Raw genomic sequence first — 18,698 nt, 5'->3', positions numbered from 1 at the left:
CCCACAGAGCTTGAGCACCTTAGAGATAATCTTATCCAGCATCTTCAGTTTACAGACAACAGCACTGCAGCTCAGAATGGATAAACTGCTTGTCTGAAGCTGAAGTCTTTTTAATAGAACATTTCCTGCGGTTTTGATTAACCTCATGTTCTCTAGTTTCCAGCACAGGGAGAGACATGCGTGATTCTGGCTCTTGAAATATTTCTCTTCACCAAGAAAGGTCCAAGTTCTGTACTGCTAACTCCAGGATAGGATTAAATCCCAGTGAGCCCAAAGGAGAATCAAATTTGGCCAGGAAGAGGCAGAGCAGACCTAACGCCTTCTCTGATAGATAGAGACACATCAGGGGTCAGAAACAAAACTTTCTCCAAACCAGAGATGCTGCTTAACTTCAAGACTCATAAAATGGCCAAACTGAAAGGGACTTTCAGGGCCACTTTGTCCAACCCTCTTACTTTATAGGTCCTAAAACATGCAGAAAACTGGAGGACTAGAACTGGAACTACAATACTGGGACTAGATCCCAAGTTTCCTAAAACCATCCAGTGTTCTTTGTGCTGCTTGACATGGATCAAGCCTGTGGGACTTCCCCTGGCACCACATGGGTGGCCCAGAATCCAGCCAGCAAGCTCCCCATTGCAGTCGCGATGAGATGAGAGCGAGAGTCCCACAAGTGCCCAGTGCAGTTAGAAAATTCCTCTAGGAGTGAGCCGTAATCTGGGGGTGGGAATGCCAGGGCCCCATGCCAGGAAGGCCCGGGAGCCCATGGCTTTGCTCTTCACCACCAGCCTGGCTTCCACAGGTCCTGCATGATCACATTGCCTACCGCTATGAGGTTCTGGAGATGATCGGGAAGGGGTCCTTTGGACAGGTGGCCAAGTGCTTGGATCACAAAAACAATGAGCTGGTGGCCCTGAAAATCATCAGGAACAAGAAGAGGTGTGGCTTGGGGGATGACATAGGCCACAGAAGAGGGACTGTGTGACTCTGGCCCCTGCAGAATGCCAGCCCTTCCTGACTCTGCCTCTGCCTCCGATCTTCCCTTTTGTTTTCCCTTTTCTCTTTCTACCTGTCTGATTCCATGAGGGGGCAAAGAGGAGGCGAGAGTATGGTGTTTTTAGTGCTTCCTGCCACTAGACAGTCTTGCTGGGGTCATGGGGAGGGGCTGACTGCTGCAGTGGGACCCGATACTGATGTTTCTGTCCCCATTTCCCACCCTGCCTGCCACTCCCAATCCCCTCAGATTTCACCAGCAGGCCCTGGTGGAGCTGAAGATCCTGGAAGCTCTCAGAAAGAAGGACAAAGACAACACCTACAATGTGGTGCATATGAAGGACTTTTTCTACTTTCGCAATCACTTCTGCATCACCTTTGAGCTCCTGGGGTCAGCTGCCTTTTCTTCTTAACTCATTTCCTCTGGAAAAGTTACCTAAGTGATAGTGTTTGAGGTCAGAACACTAGATTTTTCTGGATGTGAATATTTAGTAACTAGAATGTTCATGACAGTCACTTAGTTATCCAGAAGGCCCAGGAGCAAGGAGGCTGGGATGAAAGCAGGCAATCTTGGTATGCCTGTCACCTGTCAGCCTCCCCGTGATGTACTTCCCTGGGGTGGGTACTGAGCCAGGTGACATGACCAGAACAAGGCCTCTTTCCTCAAGAGCTAAACCAAAATAGTCAAAAAGGACTTTTCTTTGTTTGCTATCATATTCCCCACTCGTGGGCTTTCTGGCCTGATCATGCAGAGGCGGAAACCTAAAGGGATAGGCCGCTGGCTGCTCAGAGTGGGAAAAGGGTTTTGATTTTGAGTAAATAAGGACAAGAGCAGATATTTTTGGTAAGAGAGCAGAGCCTGACTTAAATAGATTGGCATGGCCTGGCTGAATATTGGAGCTGACGAGGCATGCCAATCGCAAGGGCATGCTAATTTGATGATTCTTCTCTCTGGGAAGACCATCTGATGCAATTTATATAACACTAGAAACCCAGAATGCATTTAGCAAAGGAGAACAAGCAGGGCTGAGCTCTCAGAGTGTTACTGGATGCAGCAAGCTGGTAGCTCAGGGCTCCCAGGACACCGCTGCTGATGGTGAAACTCTAGGAACCAGCTACATTTGAATTAGCAGGTAAGGTGACACTCTCCTCACCATTTCCGGTTATTCCAAAGCATGGTCGAGTCTCTGATATGCAGAGGTAAATTATCTTCTCTGTGGCCAAATGGACAGCTCGGTCTACCTTTCTTGGCCATGAATCCCAGTGCACAGTTAGGATGTCATTGTGCTTAAAAGAGCTCTGGGAGGTCAGAGGGCCAGGGTGTGCAGGGGGATCCAAAGCTCAGAGAGATGAGGGAGTTGCCCAGGTGACTAGTCAGGATGGGGCCAGAGCCAAGTCTCACATCTCCATTGCAGCCCTCAAGAATGAATGGTGGCCAGTGTGATGGCTCACACCTGTAGTCCCAGCACTTTGGGAGGCTGAGGCGGGTGGATCACTTGAGGTCAGGAGTTCGAGACCAGCCTGGCCAACAGGGTGAAACTCCATCTCTACTAAAAACACGTCTCTACTATAAACCCCATCTCTACTAAAAATAGCTGGGTATAGTGGTGTGTGATTGTAATCCCAGTTACTCGGAAGGCAGAGGCAGGAGAATCACTTGAACGTAGGAGGCAGAGGTTGCAGTGAGCTGAGATTGTAGCACTGCACTCCAGCCTGGGCAACAGAGCAAGACTCTGTCAAAAAAAAAAAAAAAAAAGAATGGCTCTGGCTGGGCGTGGTGACTCTCACCTGTAATCTCAGCATCTTGGGAGGCCAAGTTGGGAGGTCACTTGAGTCCAAAAGTTTGAGACCATCGTGGACAACATAGCAAGACCCCATCTCTAAGAAAACATTAAGAATGAGTGACTTGCTAAATACTACCAAAGCTAGATGATCTTAGGAATGGAAGATGAGGAGGGACCAGCAGAAGGTTGCTGAAAAGCCATTTTGGGGTCATGCTCTTTCCCTTCCCTCCCCATCTCACAGCTTGCACAGAGGTTTCATCTGGCAGCTCACAAATAAATATTTCTTCTTCAAATGCATTGTATTAATATTAGTTTCTAACATTCGTAAGTCTATAGATGTCATATCATACAGTAGGCTTCTGTCACCCTAGAGAATTTCAGATTCTCTGGCAAGAGCGAGCTTGCATTTCTCAAGGGAACTGTTAGGTGAGACCAAACAGCTACACTTTGGGAGGAGCAGGGGCTCCCTCTGGCCTCAGCCCCCATCTGCCCACTCTCTTGTTCCTTACTTGTCAGGAACCTGCTGTCCTTAGACAGCCCTTATTAGGCCTGGGCAGCAGTGGCTGCTTGTTTGAGTGACCGGTGGGTTTCCTGGGTCCCTCCCAAGGGCCTGAGGAACTATGACTGTTTCAGAAGTTTGGGCCAACCTCTTAACCCACCTGCATAACAAAGTGCTTCAGTGGCCTTGTCACATGAGAAACGAGGGGACATCTGAAAGTCTGATATGGTTTCACCCTGGGCCCACCATGATTCAGGGGGAAAGCTGAGTCTATAAGGGCATGAAATCCCTGCCTCCTGGTCTGAGGCTTGCCTGCTACTAGAGGGAAACCAGGTGATACAAGATTGTTTGCAGGTTCAAATTCAGCCTTCTATATTTTTTTACACCCATAGGCATCACTTTTCCCCTCTCTTTTCCAGAATCAACTTGTATGAGTTGATGAAGAATAACAACTTTCAAGGCTTCAGTCTGTCGATAGTTCGGCGTTTCACTCTCTCTGTTTTGAAGTGCTTGCAAATGCTTTCTGTAGAGAAAATCATCCACTGCGATCTCAAGCCCGTGAGTACCACCTCCGTCCTGCCACGGAAACACTCTGGAAATACCCAGAGTATTCCCTAGGCTGCGTAAGAATCACAAACTCCAATCCAAGCATTGCCTGTGACCTTTTTGTGTGTGTGTGTGCTCTATTGTCATGGCAGTATGTATGTCAAGGGCGGCATTTAATGCGAATGTCAAACAAATTCAGTCAATGGCATGTCTAAGGCCATGCAAGCGAGGCCTAGAACCAGGTGCCAAAGAAGATAAAAACAAAGTCACAATCTTCAGGAGTTACAGAATCAACAGGGGGAAAGTGACAAAATATATGCAAAAGAAACTCTGCAAAGCAGTGGCTATGAGGTCCAAAAGAGAAATACCGACCACAAATCAACTGGGAAGTCAGAGGGGAGGATGATGGGATTTTGGAGAGGAAGTGGGAGGAGGCCCATGGAGGTGGTCATATTTGAACTGGGCCCTGAAGGATGGGGAGCATTAAGGTAAGCAGAGGGCCTAGGGCAGCATTACTGTAGCTTGACATATGTCTTGTCTTCTCTCTAGGAAAATATAGTGCTGTACCAAAAGGGCCAAGTCTCTGTTAAAGTCATTGACTTTGGATCAAGCTGTTATGAACACCAGAAAGGTAGGCCCCATGCCAGTCCCGTCATCTGAGTTTTCCTATTGCAATTTCTCTCCCTTCACATACAAGGTCACCCGGCTTCTAGCCTGGGCTCAGCTATCACCACTAACCAGTCTGATTCTGAACAAGGTGCTTCACTTCTCTGAGCCCAAGTTTCCTCATCTGTAAAATGAGAAAGTTGTATCCAAGTACTAAAAGGGTGCTTTCAAGCTCTCATATTCTGTGGATATGGAATTACCCAAGAACAGTGAGTCCCAAAACTAACTAAATGTGTATCTGAATTGCTTTGGGGCTCCGAAAAATGATAGTTTCCAGGGCCTCACACCGCAAGTTCCTAATCCAAATTTCTGGGAAGTAGCTAGGAGTCTGCACTTCAGAAACTATAGTCATTCTGAAGCTTGGAATTCGCTGCCCCAGATCCTCTAGGTTTTATACTTTTTCAAGCGAGGATCCAAAAAGTAGCTCTGGAGTACATTTTCACAGCGTTTACTGAACTTGATTCAATATTGTGTTCTTTTGGCTTCTATCGGGTTCGCTGTAGACAACATGTACCATTCAACAGACATTTATGATCTGTTTTGTGTCAGTCACTGTCCTGGGTACCAGGAACAAAAAATGAACATTCCCTGTCCTCAGGTTGCTTACGATCTAATGTAAGAGACAGAAAGATAAAAATAGTATGGTGAATACAACGATTAGAGATGTACACAGGCTGTGTTAAAGATACACAACAGAGGGACTTTGGGACCAGCCTTTAAGGTGACAAGGGCTGTCAGAGGAAGCTTCCTGAGGCTGAAGAAAGGATTACTAGATGGATGTTCCCAAATATTAGGCAGATCAATTTTTTTTTCAGGAAAAAACATTTACAAGTTTATTAATAAAGAATATGATAAAAGACACAGATGAGAGATACACAAGGCAAAATATTTGGAAGGGGTGTGAAGCTTCCATGCCCTCTTGGGGGCACGCCGCCCTCCCAACACCACATTTCCCATACCCTGGAAGCTCTCTGAATCCTGCAGCTCAGGGATTTTTATGAAGGTTTCATCACATAGTCATTGAGATTATTAACTCAATTTCTAGCCCTTTCCCCCTTCCTCCAACAAAGGAGTTCGAACTGAAAGTTCCAAGCTTCTAATCATGGCTTTGTCTTTCTGGCAAGCAGCCCCTATTCAGGAGCCCACCAAGGGTCATCTCATTAGAACAAAGAGAGTCCTATCACCTCAGAAGTTCCAAAGGATTAGGAGCTCTATGTCAGAAGCCAGGACAAAAGGTCAATTATTAGAACAAGAGATACATGTAGAATCCCTATCACTCAAGAAATTAAAAAGGTTTTAGGAGCTCTGTGCCAAAACCTAGGGGTAGAGTCCTGTATCTATTTCTTATTATTTCTCACATGTGCTCATATACAAGCAGGTATATTATTAATTTCAAGAAAAAAATAAGTTGATGCACCCCACATACAGTGTTAGCCATTCACTCTCTCACATTGTTGGAGGAACTATAAATTCATATTACCTTTTGGGAGGTTACTTTTGCATCTTTAACCAAACATTTCACTCTAAACCTTCAAAAATTATAAATTCCCCTCTGAAGAACCTGTCCTACAGATTACAGATGTTCCCATAGAATGTACATCTTCACTAATGCACTGTTAAGTAGCGCAACATTGGAACCAACCTAAACATCTACAAATGAAGAATGGTTTAATAAATTAACACTGTTATACCACGCAGCTATTTGAAAAGAGAGATTTAAATGTAATGGCCTAGAAAGATCTCCATGATGAAGTAAGTGAAAAAAACTGAATAATGAAACTTTTGACATGTACATATATAAATAAGATAGAAAAAGATTTGCACCACACTGTTAAAAGTGGTTATCACTGGAGATGAGCTTGAAAGAGCTTAGGGTTGAATTTTCAACTTTTACTTTACATATATATCTTTTTTTTAGTAAGCATATGGATGATTTTTAAAATTTTCTCTTGGATTTTCAATTTTTAAAATTTTTTTTAAATTAAATAATTTGGTGTCTTTAATTTGCTAAAGATTTACATAAGATTTCTAGATGTCTAGTCTTAAGTGAGACCAGTCTGTAGGGTTTTTTTTCACGTGTGTATCTTTGTCCTGTTTGAATACCAAAGTTACGTCTTGAAAAAAATGAATTGACCTTTTCTATTTTCTGTTCCATCAAAGTCTGAAGAAAATGGGAATCATTTTCTTTTCACAAGGTCTCTTAGAACCTGCTTGGAAAGTCATCTGCATGTTGCATCTTTTGCAAGGGTAGTTCTTGAACCACTTTTCTACTTCTTTCATAGGCTGTTAGTCTGATATCCAGACTCCCTTCTGTAAATAAGTTCAGCTTTCGTATCTGTATGAACTTATTTTTCAGAGTTTTGCTTACTCTACTGTTCATGTCTTCAATGTGCTTTGCTTGCTGAATTCTCCTCATTTCTAAGACCTGCTCTCTTTTCTTTTGCAACCACGCTTTAAATACCATGTCGTTCTCCCTCTTTTTTTTTTCTTTCTCTTCTTCTATTTTCTGTTGCTCTTCCTTTCTTTTCAGCTTTTCTGTCTGTTGTTCTAGTTGTTTTTGTCGTTCTTTCTGTCAAGGGGAAAGACAGTATGTTGAGGTCACTGGTGAGATATGTGCAGACTCTGTCCTGATTAGATTTCCCATTCCCTTTACTTCGATCTGAGTTAGACAAGTCTTGCAGTTGAGTGGTGGCTGAGGGATTTAAGCCAGCGGCTCTTCTGTTGATGAGTGAGTGTCAGCATCAATCTTTCCTGCAGAATCTTCTTTCTTGATGCCACTGACAGGAGATGGAAGATCTGGGTAACAACTGCTGAGGGTCATTTTCTGTACTGTTTCCATTATTATTGGGAGGCAAAAACCCCTGACTCTCAATGTCTTGTAAACTCAGAAGTTCAAATTTTCTCTCTCTCTCCACCAGTATTGTCCTATCCTTGTTTATTTCACAGCTTCCATTAGTAAGTGACAGGAGCACATTTACTTGTCCCAAATCATTGGAAATACATAACTGTGACAGTTTCCCAAACATAATCCTTTCATTTTCAAAATAATTTTTGTAAGTATTAGTGTCTTTTTTTTTTTTTTAGTGGAAGAACTTCCAGATCAACTAATTTGTCCTTGAGCTTAAGTTTTCGCTCCCTTTTATCATTCACAGGTTCTTGATTCTGTAGAAGCTTGTTAGCTTGTACAACTTTCTCCATAATATATCTCCTTACTTCCTCATCCTCTTCCTCCTCCAAGTCTTTCTGCTTTCTAGTTTGGATTCCTGGAAAGAGTTTTCACTATCTGAATCTGATATGGGATCCAAAGGTTGAACGCTTGGAACAGAAATCAAGTCATTTCTTCTCCGTGGGACCTCAGCCTGCAAAGGTTTGTCAGGATCAGAAAGCTGTTTGGTGTGTTCTATTACTGTTTCATTCTCTTTGAAGTCTTAGTTAATATTCTCTTCCTTCTCACAAGCCATCTCTATTATGCTGGCATCACTTTTTTCATTTTCATTAGTTAACCACTCCAGGTCCTTTTCAGAGTCACCTTTGTATTCTTTTCACTTTCTTTTGCATCATTATCTTTATTTTCATTCATTTTCCTCTCTCCCACCATTAATATTTCCGCTCCGTATCGTCCTTCCCTTCTCTCCCTCTGTCTCCCTCCTGGCTGTGTAAAATGTGGTGGCTGGGGCCACGGAGACGGCCAGGGGCGTTCTGCTCTCCTCCTCTTTCTAAACTCTTCACATTGAGGCAAGGGAGACCCTGACATTTGCCTCGGCAGCAGCCAGGACCACGCTGCCATGGCAACAGCATGCCACTGTGTCCTCCATCCAGGCCTCTCTCTGGCAGATCAATTTTTGAGGACATAAGACCTTTATGTCTCTTATGTATGAATCCTATGAGAAATTCCAGCTAAAAAATAATGCTTCCTACAAAGAACTTGTATGTTTTCTCTTCTCAGATGTTGAAAGTTGTGTAACTTACCAGTTGTCATTTATCTTGGCTGCTAAGATGCTCAGAGCTGAATTTGTAATTATTTTAGCCCTGATTTCTAGCAGTCATTTCCCCCTTTGCGTATTTTCTGACTTCTTTTTTTATCTTTATTTTAACTGTGAGGCAGTATCTAGTATTGATACTAGAACTGGACTGCCTACTCTCAAATCCCAGCTCTGTCAGTTATAGCTGAGTAACCTTGACATTTTAACCTCTGTATGCCTCAGTTTTCTCTTCTTTAAATTGAAGGCAATAATACTACTTGCTTCACAGAATTAATGTAAGAGTTGAAAGGGCTTATCTATAAAAGTACTTGGAATCGTGCCTGGCACATACTAAACATAATGTAGTAAATACCATTAAATCCGTGTTCTAAAATACTCTGTGCATATGTACTTTGCAAAGTACCACAAATACATTTGGGAAGCAGGCAGGATATAAACATTATTTTTATTAAATCTCTATTTTGTTTTAAATCACAGAATTATGTTCTGACAATAACCAATTTAAACAACAGAAAAGTGGTTACAGAATCCCTGCTCCTCCCCAGGTAACCAGCAACCCCAGTTATGTGGAAATAACTACCGTGTTCCATTTCTTCGACTTCAGTCTGTTCATCCTCATCTGTTGAGATTTTTCTTTCTCTACAACAAGTGCACATACTATATTGAATATACACTTTGCACGCTCCCTTTCTAACTTGATATGCCTCTTCCCTTGCCAAGTCACAAGGCTCAGAAGCCGTCTACCCCAAATTAATCTGACAGTTTGAAAACTTAGTCTTATGTTTTGTTTGTTTGTCATAAACTTGGCTGACTGAAATTCACTTTCCTACAACAAAGCCTACGTTGGAGTTTGTTATCAATAAAGCAGGGACAATAACACCTCCTTGAGAATCAGATTGCTGTGCGGATATGCTGTTAATGTGTAATGAGAGTTCTGAGTGCTGGCCAGCTGGACTTCCCTTTCCCCGCCAGCGGGGGTGCAGTCGAACTGAGAAGGTGTCCTGGGGGAGAACGTTCTGGAGAGTAGGAAGGTTTTCCCACCAGGTTTTTCTCACTTTGCCTCCGCAGTATACACGTACATCCAAAGCCGGTTCTACCGATCCCCAGAAGTGATCCTGGGCCACCCGTACGACATGGCCATTGACATGTGGAGCCTGGGCTGCATCATGGCAGAGTTGTACACGGGCTACCCCCTGTTCCCTGGGGAGAATGAGGTGGAGCAGCTGGCCTGCATCATGGAGGTACGGGGAGGGCTGGCGGTCGGCTCCCACGGAGACCATGGGCTTGGCCTTCAGACACTGGGCTGCATCAGACTCTCCCAGGACCATGGCCTGCATCCTTTGTGTTGTGGGTATTTCCTAAAAGTAGTTTTGAAATTGTGTACTCCCTTGTACTTGTCAAGTCGACATCTAACATTTTTATCATAACTTTAAATAGTTGCAGAGGATGTCATTTCCATCATATTGTAAATAGTGACATTTTAAAATAAAACTGTTACACCACTCTTTCAAAAATATCCAAAAGAATGCAAAACCAGATTCACATGACACCCATTAAAATCCATCTGAAAGTATGTGAACAAGTTCTCAAGAGTTGTGCATTTATTTTACTTTGTTCTTTTTTGCTTTTTGTTTCTACTCTTTCTTCTACTTCCTCCACGGAATTTTATTCTAATTTAATATACGTTTATGTTTAGAAACTTCTGTCAATCATTATAGCTTTAAACGTTTCCTGATACCGTAAGCTTCATGTGTAAAAATTTCTTTTTGGTAAGTTACCATTAAAATATATCTGGTGTGCAAATTTTGATAATGATTGAAAATAAAATGTGAAATCTTATTGGGTGTACAGCTCTTAGAAAAATGAATAGAGCTGGGTTTTCTTTTTCCAGTTAATGCCTATACCCATAGGTGAATAATGCTTCTTGCTAGAATGCCGGGGCTCAGGATCAATGTGATTCCAATTGCTTGGTGGTGTAGATGTGAACCCAGTGAGGAAGCCTGTTCTAATTAATGTCGTCTAATTCGGTGACTCCTTTTGAGTTCTATGTAAGACTCAAATGGTGATCTGTCGTCTAAAATTATGTTTACCAACCTGTCAACAGGCTGACACCCCGATTAAAATGTTGAAAACAAGAATTGGAAGTTATTTGACTTCAAAATATGTGTATTGTTCAGGCATTAGTCATTCATTATGGGAAATGACAGTTTTCTGGGAAAACTATCTCCCTATAGCAAGGCTTTACCAAGACTCATTATATGATTATTAATTATATCTACTATGCTTTCACTTGAAAGTCATCTTGTTATGGAACTAAATTAGACAAAATAGAAAAATAACCTTAAAAATTTAAAATTTTACATTTAAGGATTTTCCCAGTGAACAAAGATATTTTGTGTGCAAACACCAAGCTAGCTGGCTGGTTGGCTGGCTGGCTATCTGTCTGTCTGTCTATCTATCTATCTATCTATCTATCTATCTATCTATCTATCTATCTATCTATCTGTATCTTTGCCAAATTTCTGTTTTCCAGATTGTCTCAAAGTTACAGATAGAGAAACACACATAGCCTTGAGAATGACTAAACATAGATAATTTCATTTCATGATTGAAACTAATAATAAAATATTAAAATAACTTAGGTAAAAATAGCTGCGGTGGAATGAAAACTGGCCTGCGAGTCATTAAACCTGGGGTCTTAGTCCTGGCTCTGTCTTTTTGCCTAGTCATTTCCTGGCTCTGGACTATAAAATGAGGGGAGCAGAGTAGATGGCTTCTAAGGTTGATAATGTATGATTTTATAAAGCATTCCCAGGCCGCTCCTGCTTCCATTACCAAAGAGAATGGGGCCTATGTTTCAACTTTCTTACAGCCCCAGAACTGACTCAGCTTCCTCTTGACCTCAGTGTCAAAGGGTCTGAGGAACAGAAGAGCAGGATAATGCGTGGATTATGACTGGGAACCGAGCCGCAAGGGTAGGTGACCCACACTGTAATTTCCTTATCTCTGTGTGCCCCTCCAAGTTGCAGTAGGAAAAGATGAACAAGTAGGTGCTACACTTTTCTTTTCAAGAAGGTATTTTGTCCTGTAATTGTCTGATGCTCATCCGGTGCTTTTCATCTTCTTTTCTTCTCCCTTTCCAGTGCTCCATGGTGGGATATATCATTCTTTAATTCCGACATGGCAGCATGTATACTAGTTTATTTACTTTGACAATGACATCTGGCTGCTATCAAGAGTGATGGCTCACCCCTAGTTGGTGCTGATGTTTGTGTAGAATAACATGGCCAGTGTTGATTCTTAGGATACGAAACCAGCCCTGGATTAGGAGTTAAAAGGCTCAGGCTCTGGGTTTGCTCTGCTACTGACCTGATGTTATTACTTAATGCTTTGGATCTTTATCTGTAGAAGGCAAAGCTTGGCCAAAGTACGCCCCACCCCTCAGCCTTTGAATCTGTGATCCCACAAAGAGTGAACCAATTGAATTATCCTTATTAAGGTGCTGGGTCTGCCGCCAGCCGGCTTCATTCAGACGGCCTCCAGGAGACAGACATTCTTTGGTAAGTGTGTCTAGTGTGTCTAATGAGGTATCACAGGCCTTGAAGACACCTACCGTACCTTAAGGCTCATTTCATTCTTTTCCCCTGGCCACATACCAAAGGGCTGTGATTAAGAGCTTCTTTCAGAGAAGTAAAAGATAATGAGCAGGGAAACCGGATAGCGTGATGGAGATGGGATGGGGCAGTCACAGTGCGAATGGGGTCTTGACAGTAAAAATGTTCAGGAGGAGGAGAATGGCCAGGTCCCTGCTCAGAAGAGCTATCAGCAAATACTGCAACCTCAAAATATTGTAACTGCATCCTCTCCTGGAGGTTCTCCCCACTCTCCCAAGCAACTTGCCCTCTCACACTATGCACTGTGCAGGGAAATCAAAGAGCAGAAGCCTCATTTCCAGAATAGTGGAAAATTCCATTGCTGCAATCTTGTTTCCCCTGCTAGAATTCTTCTTATCCTCCAGACCCTACTGTGCCAGGTTCATTGCAACAGTTAAGCAAGGACTTAGTTCTGCTTTGATGCGTTGTGGCTGGTAGTTATGTGTCATCTGTCCGATTGTTGGGAGTAAACTTCGTCCACAGTCCTGGCTGCCCTTCTCCTCATAATTTCCAGAATTCTGGATTTTTATGATCCTCTGCCTTTCTATTTAAGTGGTCCTATACAAGATGGAAGGATGGGTCCACAAGGCATCAACTGAGGCAGGGCTTTCAATGCACATACACCAAAAAGATGCAGCAAGTCCCAGAGCTAAAATCCCTTTAAAGAACCACAGGAAGCTCAGAGTCCCAGATAGAAACAGCCAGAGTGGCCTGAAGGTCAGCAAAGTGGAGCAAAGCCAAAGAGAAGGAAAAGGGAACTCCACAGACAGGGACTCCATGCTACCTGGAGTGACATTTCTCACCAGCCATGGTTATCAGGTCAGTTCATGGACTTCCTCTGACTATACAATCCCACACATTCCTGGCCCTCCCACCTCCGATTTTCAACTGCGAGCAACCTCTGAATGTGTATGCAAATTTCTGTTCACAACTTGCCCCATCAGTAGGAAGGTCCAGAACACTGTCGTGGGGAGATCCTTTAGGATAAAAGGATTTGGGTCATGCTGGCCAGTATGAACTGATTCAGCCACGTGGGGGTTGTAATTTGTCTATTTCTGTGCCATCTGGTAAAAAGCCACATGGTACAGAGCCCTGCCACAGCTGCAGGCTCCCTGGCCCTCTCCCAGGACTCCTTAAACTCTCCATGATCCAAAAACCTAACAGCTGAAGGCCAAGCAAGCAGAGGTGCTCTATGATCCTACTCCAGGGCCAGGGCTGTCTTCCATTCTGATTAGTCGGTTCCATGCCATTGATTCCAATGGTTAATTCTTTTAAACATCACCTTGTATCATGGCTGGAGCTTTGGAGACCTTGCCTCTGAGCAGGGCAGTGTCCTGGTTGCCATAGAATGGTGCCCACACATTAAAACAAGCAATCTGGCGGTCGGCCGAGGATCTGGCTGGCTCCCCAGTATAACTTACACATGGACCAAGGGAACTGGTCTTTGGATCCCAAATATACTTTTTCTACCCACAGCTTAATAATTCAGCCTTTCAGATTAGGCAGAGTCATTGTGGGAAGATACATCTTGAGCCTGGAACACTGAATTCATGAGATAGCATCTAGGTGGGGACTAGCAGGAGGGGAACATAGAGTGCCTTCGTAGGAACGTGCTAAAGATATAGGCACGCCCACTTCATAGCGTTCCTTATTTCAACCACTAGCACTAGGCGCTAGGATGGTGACGGGATTTTGGCAGCAACATCCATGTCTTCGCTTCCTGTGAAAGAAGGAATGTTGCTGAGAACTGCATCTCCGTCAGTGTTTTCCAAACTCTATCCAAATGTAAGAATCATGTGGGGACTTGGCAGAAAAGCTAATTCCTATGATTCTCTTCTATAAGCTATGGGAAGATTGAGATAGGACCCAGGATTCGACATTTTTAATGACAGCTCCTTGTGATTCTCATGACAAGATGAATTTGGGAAACACTGTTGTTCAGTCCTTGACTCCCTTTCCCAGGTTTGGGCTGCCAACAGCTCCTCAGCCCCTGGCAACTCCTAGTTAATACCTGCAATTAGCAGCAAAATGGTGTTGTCTCAAAGCTGGTAAGATAATATACTTAGGTGGCCTAGGTGGCTCAGGCAGTAGGAAGGGAATGGAGGGAATGATCAATGAGGGCCAGAGTGAGAAAAGCTTGTACAAGAAAACACTTACATGATCATGACTTTAGGAGCTTTGTTATTTATAAGACTGTGAGCTTGATTCTTCTTTGGTCATTGGTAAAAAGGGCAAGCTAGGATGAAGTGGGAGGGCTGAGGCCAAGATCCAAAAGGAAATGGATCTTTGTACAATTTCACAGGACCTTGTCACTTAAGATTTACTTTACCATTGTTATTATTATCAGTAGCATTATTATTTTATCTTGGTGTTAAACCATTTAAATTATTTCTTTGCTTTGGAGAGGAAGTAGTGGGAAGGAAGTTCAGAACATACTGAATAGTAGGAAAAAATCAATTATTAAAGTAAATTGTATTCCTTGGGTAATCTACACATGGTTATTTCAAACTGTGTGTGTGTGTGTGTGTTTATTGGGGTGTGGCATGAGGCGAGTGTGTAAGACAGAGAGCAAAAGAGCTACAGAGGCCACTCTAAGAAGCAGCATGATGTGACCAGTAAATATTTACACCTGAAACTAAAGACAGAATGTTGTATCTCTACAGATTCCAAAGGTTTTCCTAAAAATATAACCAACAACAGGGGGAAGAAAAGATACCCAGACTCCAAGGACCTCACGATGGTGCTGAAAACCTGTGACACCAGCTTCCTGGACTTTCTCAGAAGGTGTTTGGTGTGAGTTTGTTGGGATATCTCTGCCTCTGGGTTTCCTCTAAAATGCTGTACTTTGACACACGTTCGCTGGTGAAAGTCTAAGGCTGGGAGATAGTTATGAAAGTAACGAGAAATGCTAACAATAGAGCTTTAAAGTCTACAAATTGCTTCCACATCTGTTGTCCCATCAGACATCTCTCTCTCCCCACTGTGTGGTTGTCAGGGCGGATGATTTGTTCTGTTTTACACGTATGGAGGTTGGGATTCAAAGAGATTAAGAGACCTGCCCAGGAATACACAGTGTATGGCAGAGTTTGTCATCTTCCTGGCCTCACACTGCCTGACGGTGAGATGGTAGGCCAGTCCTCAATTTCTTCTGCTCTGTGAGCTGAAGCCAACCTGCTGAGTGCTTGTTGTAATGATTTGCATACACATCCAGTTTAAACTGGTTTCAGGGCCTGTCCCCATCCCCCTGTGATTTAGTACCCAAATCCTCTTATATTAGGGAATTAGGGGAAGGGTGAGCTGTAAACCATTTATTATGTACAACTTTTTACAATCTATATGCATATTTTGAATCTTAGAAATTAGGTCTGCACTTAAGTCATAGTACCCAGTACAGTGCCCAGTTTAAAAGGTGTTTAGAAAACGTCAGCTATTCTTATTATTTTACGACTATTAAAGAGGTAAATCTAGCTCCACAGAGTGGCGAGTAGATTATCCATGTGATACTTGGCAAGTCATCACTTTTGTCTGGGCCTCAGTGTTCTTTCCTATACAATAGGGTATTCCTAAGCTCCCTTCCAGTTCCATCAGTCCTATAATTTAGTATTTTTAGAAGACCATATCATCACAGTCTCTTATTCTTCCAGATGGATGGAGTAGTGTTATCAAAATACTCTTCTGGCATGTGTGCACTCTGGAATTTCGGTACTAGCTCAGAGGGTGAACCATGAGGTAGTGATGAAAGTATTCCCATCGTAGGGGGTCATGCTATTCGCTCATCAGAATAATCGAGGTAGAGAAGGATCCTGTACCCCATCTTTACCCCTACCTTAACAAATGACAGAAACCAACTGCTGAGGCAGATGGGTTATCTAGAAACCTCGACCGTCCAGAACACAGCTTAGCACCAAGGAAGACATTATTTTCTCTTTTGTGCAAAGGACGGATTACTCATAACTTGCAAGAGGCAGTCGGGCTGATGGGGACTGTTACCTTATATATATATTGCTAATCAGCAAATCTTTGGAATGAGAGACTAAAAGTTTTGAGCCAAGTTCAATAGGCATAAATGTAAAGCCCTGTGTCTAGACGTTGTAGGCTAACTCCAAAAGTCCAGGAAAGGAGAGATGTTGTTTAACAGCAGTTCATTTGACACAGAAATGAGAGTTTGAGCTGTTTTAGGATCTTGATGAGTCTAGAATGCTAATACTGTCTTCCCTGCAGTTATAGAAGCTATTCCCACCATGATGGACACCAGTTAGACAACTGCTAAAATATCCTTATTTCAGGAAGGTGGCCAGATGGTGAAAACCGTGTCATATGATTATCAGTTAGTAGCAATGTAAATATTTTCAGATGGTTGAAGGACTGAACCATAAAAGAAGGATTAGTTATTTTGTATGATGGTAATGGGTTGATGAATTAGGACCTAGGTAAAAGTTACTGGGAAGCAAACCAGTTTTGGCACAATAAAAATCAAGAACTTTTAAAGAATCAGAGTTTTTCAAAATTGGAATAGATGGTTCTGTGAGTTAATGTCTTGTCACTGAAATTACTCAAGAATTGCGGGGTGATTCCATGATGGTAATTCGGTCAATGTATTCTGCTACTGAATTACAAGTTTGATTGGATTATATCCAAGTCCCCTTGCAAATCTTAATATTCTAGAATTCTGTAAATCTCCTTGTGATATTTTTGAAGCCCCAGTTCTGTAGTCTGGAAATTCAAATCTCCGTTTTTAATATTGTTAGCTTAGTAAACCCTAAATCCTATTGATTAAGCTTTTGTAAAATAATATTTCTTATAAGGAAATTTCTAGGAATGCTGGAAGACTTGGACTGTAATATATATTCCCTGGCTTGTTATACACATCTTCTAGAAAGATTATTTCCAATAGTTGTTTCCAGGTACTTTTAAGTTATATGCCATAATCTCTGTTCTGTGATGATATATCTTTGAGATAACAACATAGCTTAAATAAAAATCTTTATTGGGTTTTAAAAATGTTTTAATATATTAAAAGGAAGTAAAATAATAACCCATGCGGGGCTTTGTTGGGGTGCAGATGGGAACCTTCTCTTCGCATGACCCCGGACCAGGCCCTCAAGCATGCTTGGATTCATCAGTCTCGGAACCTCAAGCCACAGCCCAAGCCCCAGACCCTGAGGAAATCCAGTTCCTTTTTCCCTTCTGAGACAAGGAAGGACAAGGTTCAAGGCTGTCATCACTCGAGCAAAAAAGGTACAGCCTGTCAACCAGTCCTATTCCCACAGTCCAGGAAGCCAAGCATTTCTGAAGGATTTATATGTCAATTTCTGTAACCTCACCCTGGGGTAATTCTTGTGGCTACGTCATGACTATCCTGCTATTTCTTACCTTTGGGATTTTCCTTTTCCGGGAAATTTGGCATTAGCCTGGATCTTTTTTGCCCCTCGTTAGGATTTTCCATTTTTCTCCTATAATCAATTTCCTTTCTCCTATAATCAATTTCCTTTCTCCTCCTCCCCTTTTCATTAAATGCGTCCACCCCTTTATGCCCTATAATTACCTTTAGAATTTCTGTCAGTGCCAGATTATGGCATTATGCGAATTTTTATATGCAATATAGTCTAGTGGTTAGCTAGATGGTCCTAAGAGTCAGGTTACCTGGGGATTAAATTCTGGTTCTACCACTTACCAGGTGTGGACTTAACCTCTCTGTAGCTCAGTATCTCCATTTATGAGAATGAGAATCATGCCTATTCTCCAGGGTTGCTGAAATGATCAGATGAATTAGTGAACGTACAGTGCTTAGAATAATGTCTGGAACCTTGAATGTGCTTTGCAAATGAACTGGTTTTGTATCGTCACAGTCATGGTTTCCGCTAAGTGATGTACAACCTAAAGGACAATTAACATATAATCCACACTTGAATCTTGTTCCCTTCTGTCTTCTCTCTCCTTTAGCAGATGAGATCACCAACAAGACTACAGAGAAAACAAAAGATGGCTCCACGAAGCATGTTCAGTCTTCAGGGGATCAGCAGGACTCTCTCCAGCACAGAGCTGACACTGTTCAGCTGCCTCAACTGGTAGAAGCTCCCAAGAAGTCAGAGGCACCTGTTGGGGCAGAGGTGTCCACGACCTCCCCGGGACAGAACAAAAACTTCTCCCTCAAGAACACAAACATTTTACCCCCTATTGTATGACCTTTGCTGAGGGTATGTCCTGCTCCTTTCCACCAGTGATTTGTATTAAGACAGCACTTATATTGTACAATACTTCAGACTGTTTTTTTTACATACATAAAAGTTTATTTTTAAAAAACTCTATTAATATGGCCAATTGGCATGATTCCTCTTATGAGGGATGGGGAAGGATGTCCTTGCACTTAAATTCATTCCGTATGTGTTTGTGTGTGTATAGGGGGCAGGTAGTTTTTAACTCTCAATGTTGTAGCATCATTAAGGGAACTCTTACACAAAAGAAAATTTTTTTTCTTCTTGCCCATGACTGCCAACCTATGTCAGGATTTTTGTTTGAAAATGATAGAAGCTGAATTCAGAAGTAGTTTAAACAGCCGAAGACATTTATTGAC

General features: G+C 42.4%; 1 protein-coding gene and 1 pseudogene across 3 annotated transcripts in view; one reads left to right on the top strand and one right to left on the bottom strand.

Moving 5' to 3' along the window:
• The window catches only part of DYRK4 (dual-specificity tyrosine-(Y)-phosphorylation regulated kinase 4), a 50,573-nt gene extending 32,137 nt beyond the window's left edge, over positions 1–18,436 (top strand). For all 3 annotated transcript variants that reach the window (XM_011996277.1, XM_011996279.1, XM_011996278.1), the window contains 9 exons: positions 803–939; positions 1,244–1,384; positions 3,696–3,834; positions 4,372–4,453; positions 9,540–9,712; positions 11,971–12,031; positions 14,788–14,917; positions 17,187–17,362; positions 18,068–18,436. In XM_011996277.1, the coding sequence (XP_011851667.1) occupies positions 803–939; positions 1,244–1,384; positions 3,696–3,834; positions 4,372–4,453; positions 9,540–9,712; positions 11,971–12,031; positions 14,788–14,917; positions 17,187–17,362; positions 18,068–18,309 (1,281 nt within the window). In that variant the 3' untranslated portion in view covers positions 18,310–18,436. The remainder of the gene's footprint in view (positions 1–802; positions 940–1,243; positions 1,385–3,695; positions 3,835–4,371; positions 4,454–9,539; positions 9,713–11,970; positions 12,032–14,787; positions 14,918–17,186; positions 17,363–18,067) is intronic.
• On the bottom strand, positions 6,689–8,068 carry LOC105551136 (annotated as a pseudogene).
• Positions 18,437–18,698: the final 262 nt, after the last annotated feature.

The sequence above is a fragment of the Mandrillus leucophaeus genome, unplaced genomic scaffold (genome assembly GCF_000951045.1).
Source record: "Mandrillus leucophaeus isolate KB7577 unplaced genomic scaffold, Mleu.le_1.0 Scaffold508, whole genome shotgun sequence".
Taxonomy (NCBI): Eukaryota; Metazoa; Chordata; class Mammalia; order Primates; family Cercopithecidae; genus Mandrillus; species Mandrillus leucophaeus.
The sequence above is the reverse complement of the archived record's forward strand: the minus strand, read 5'-3'. Positions and strand labels throughout refer to the sequence as shown.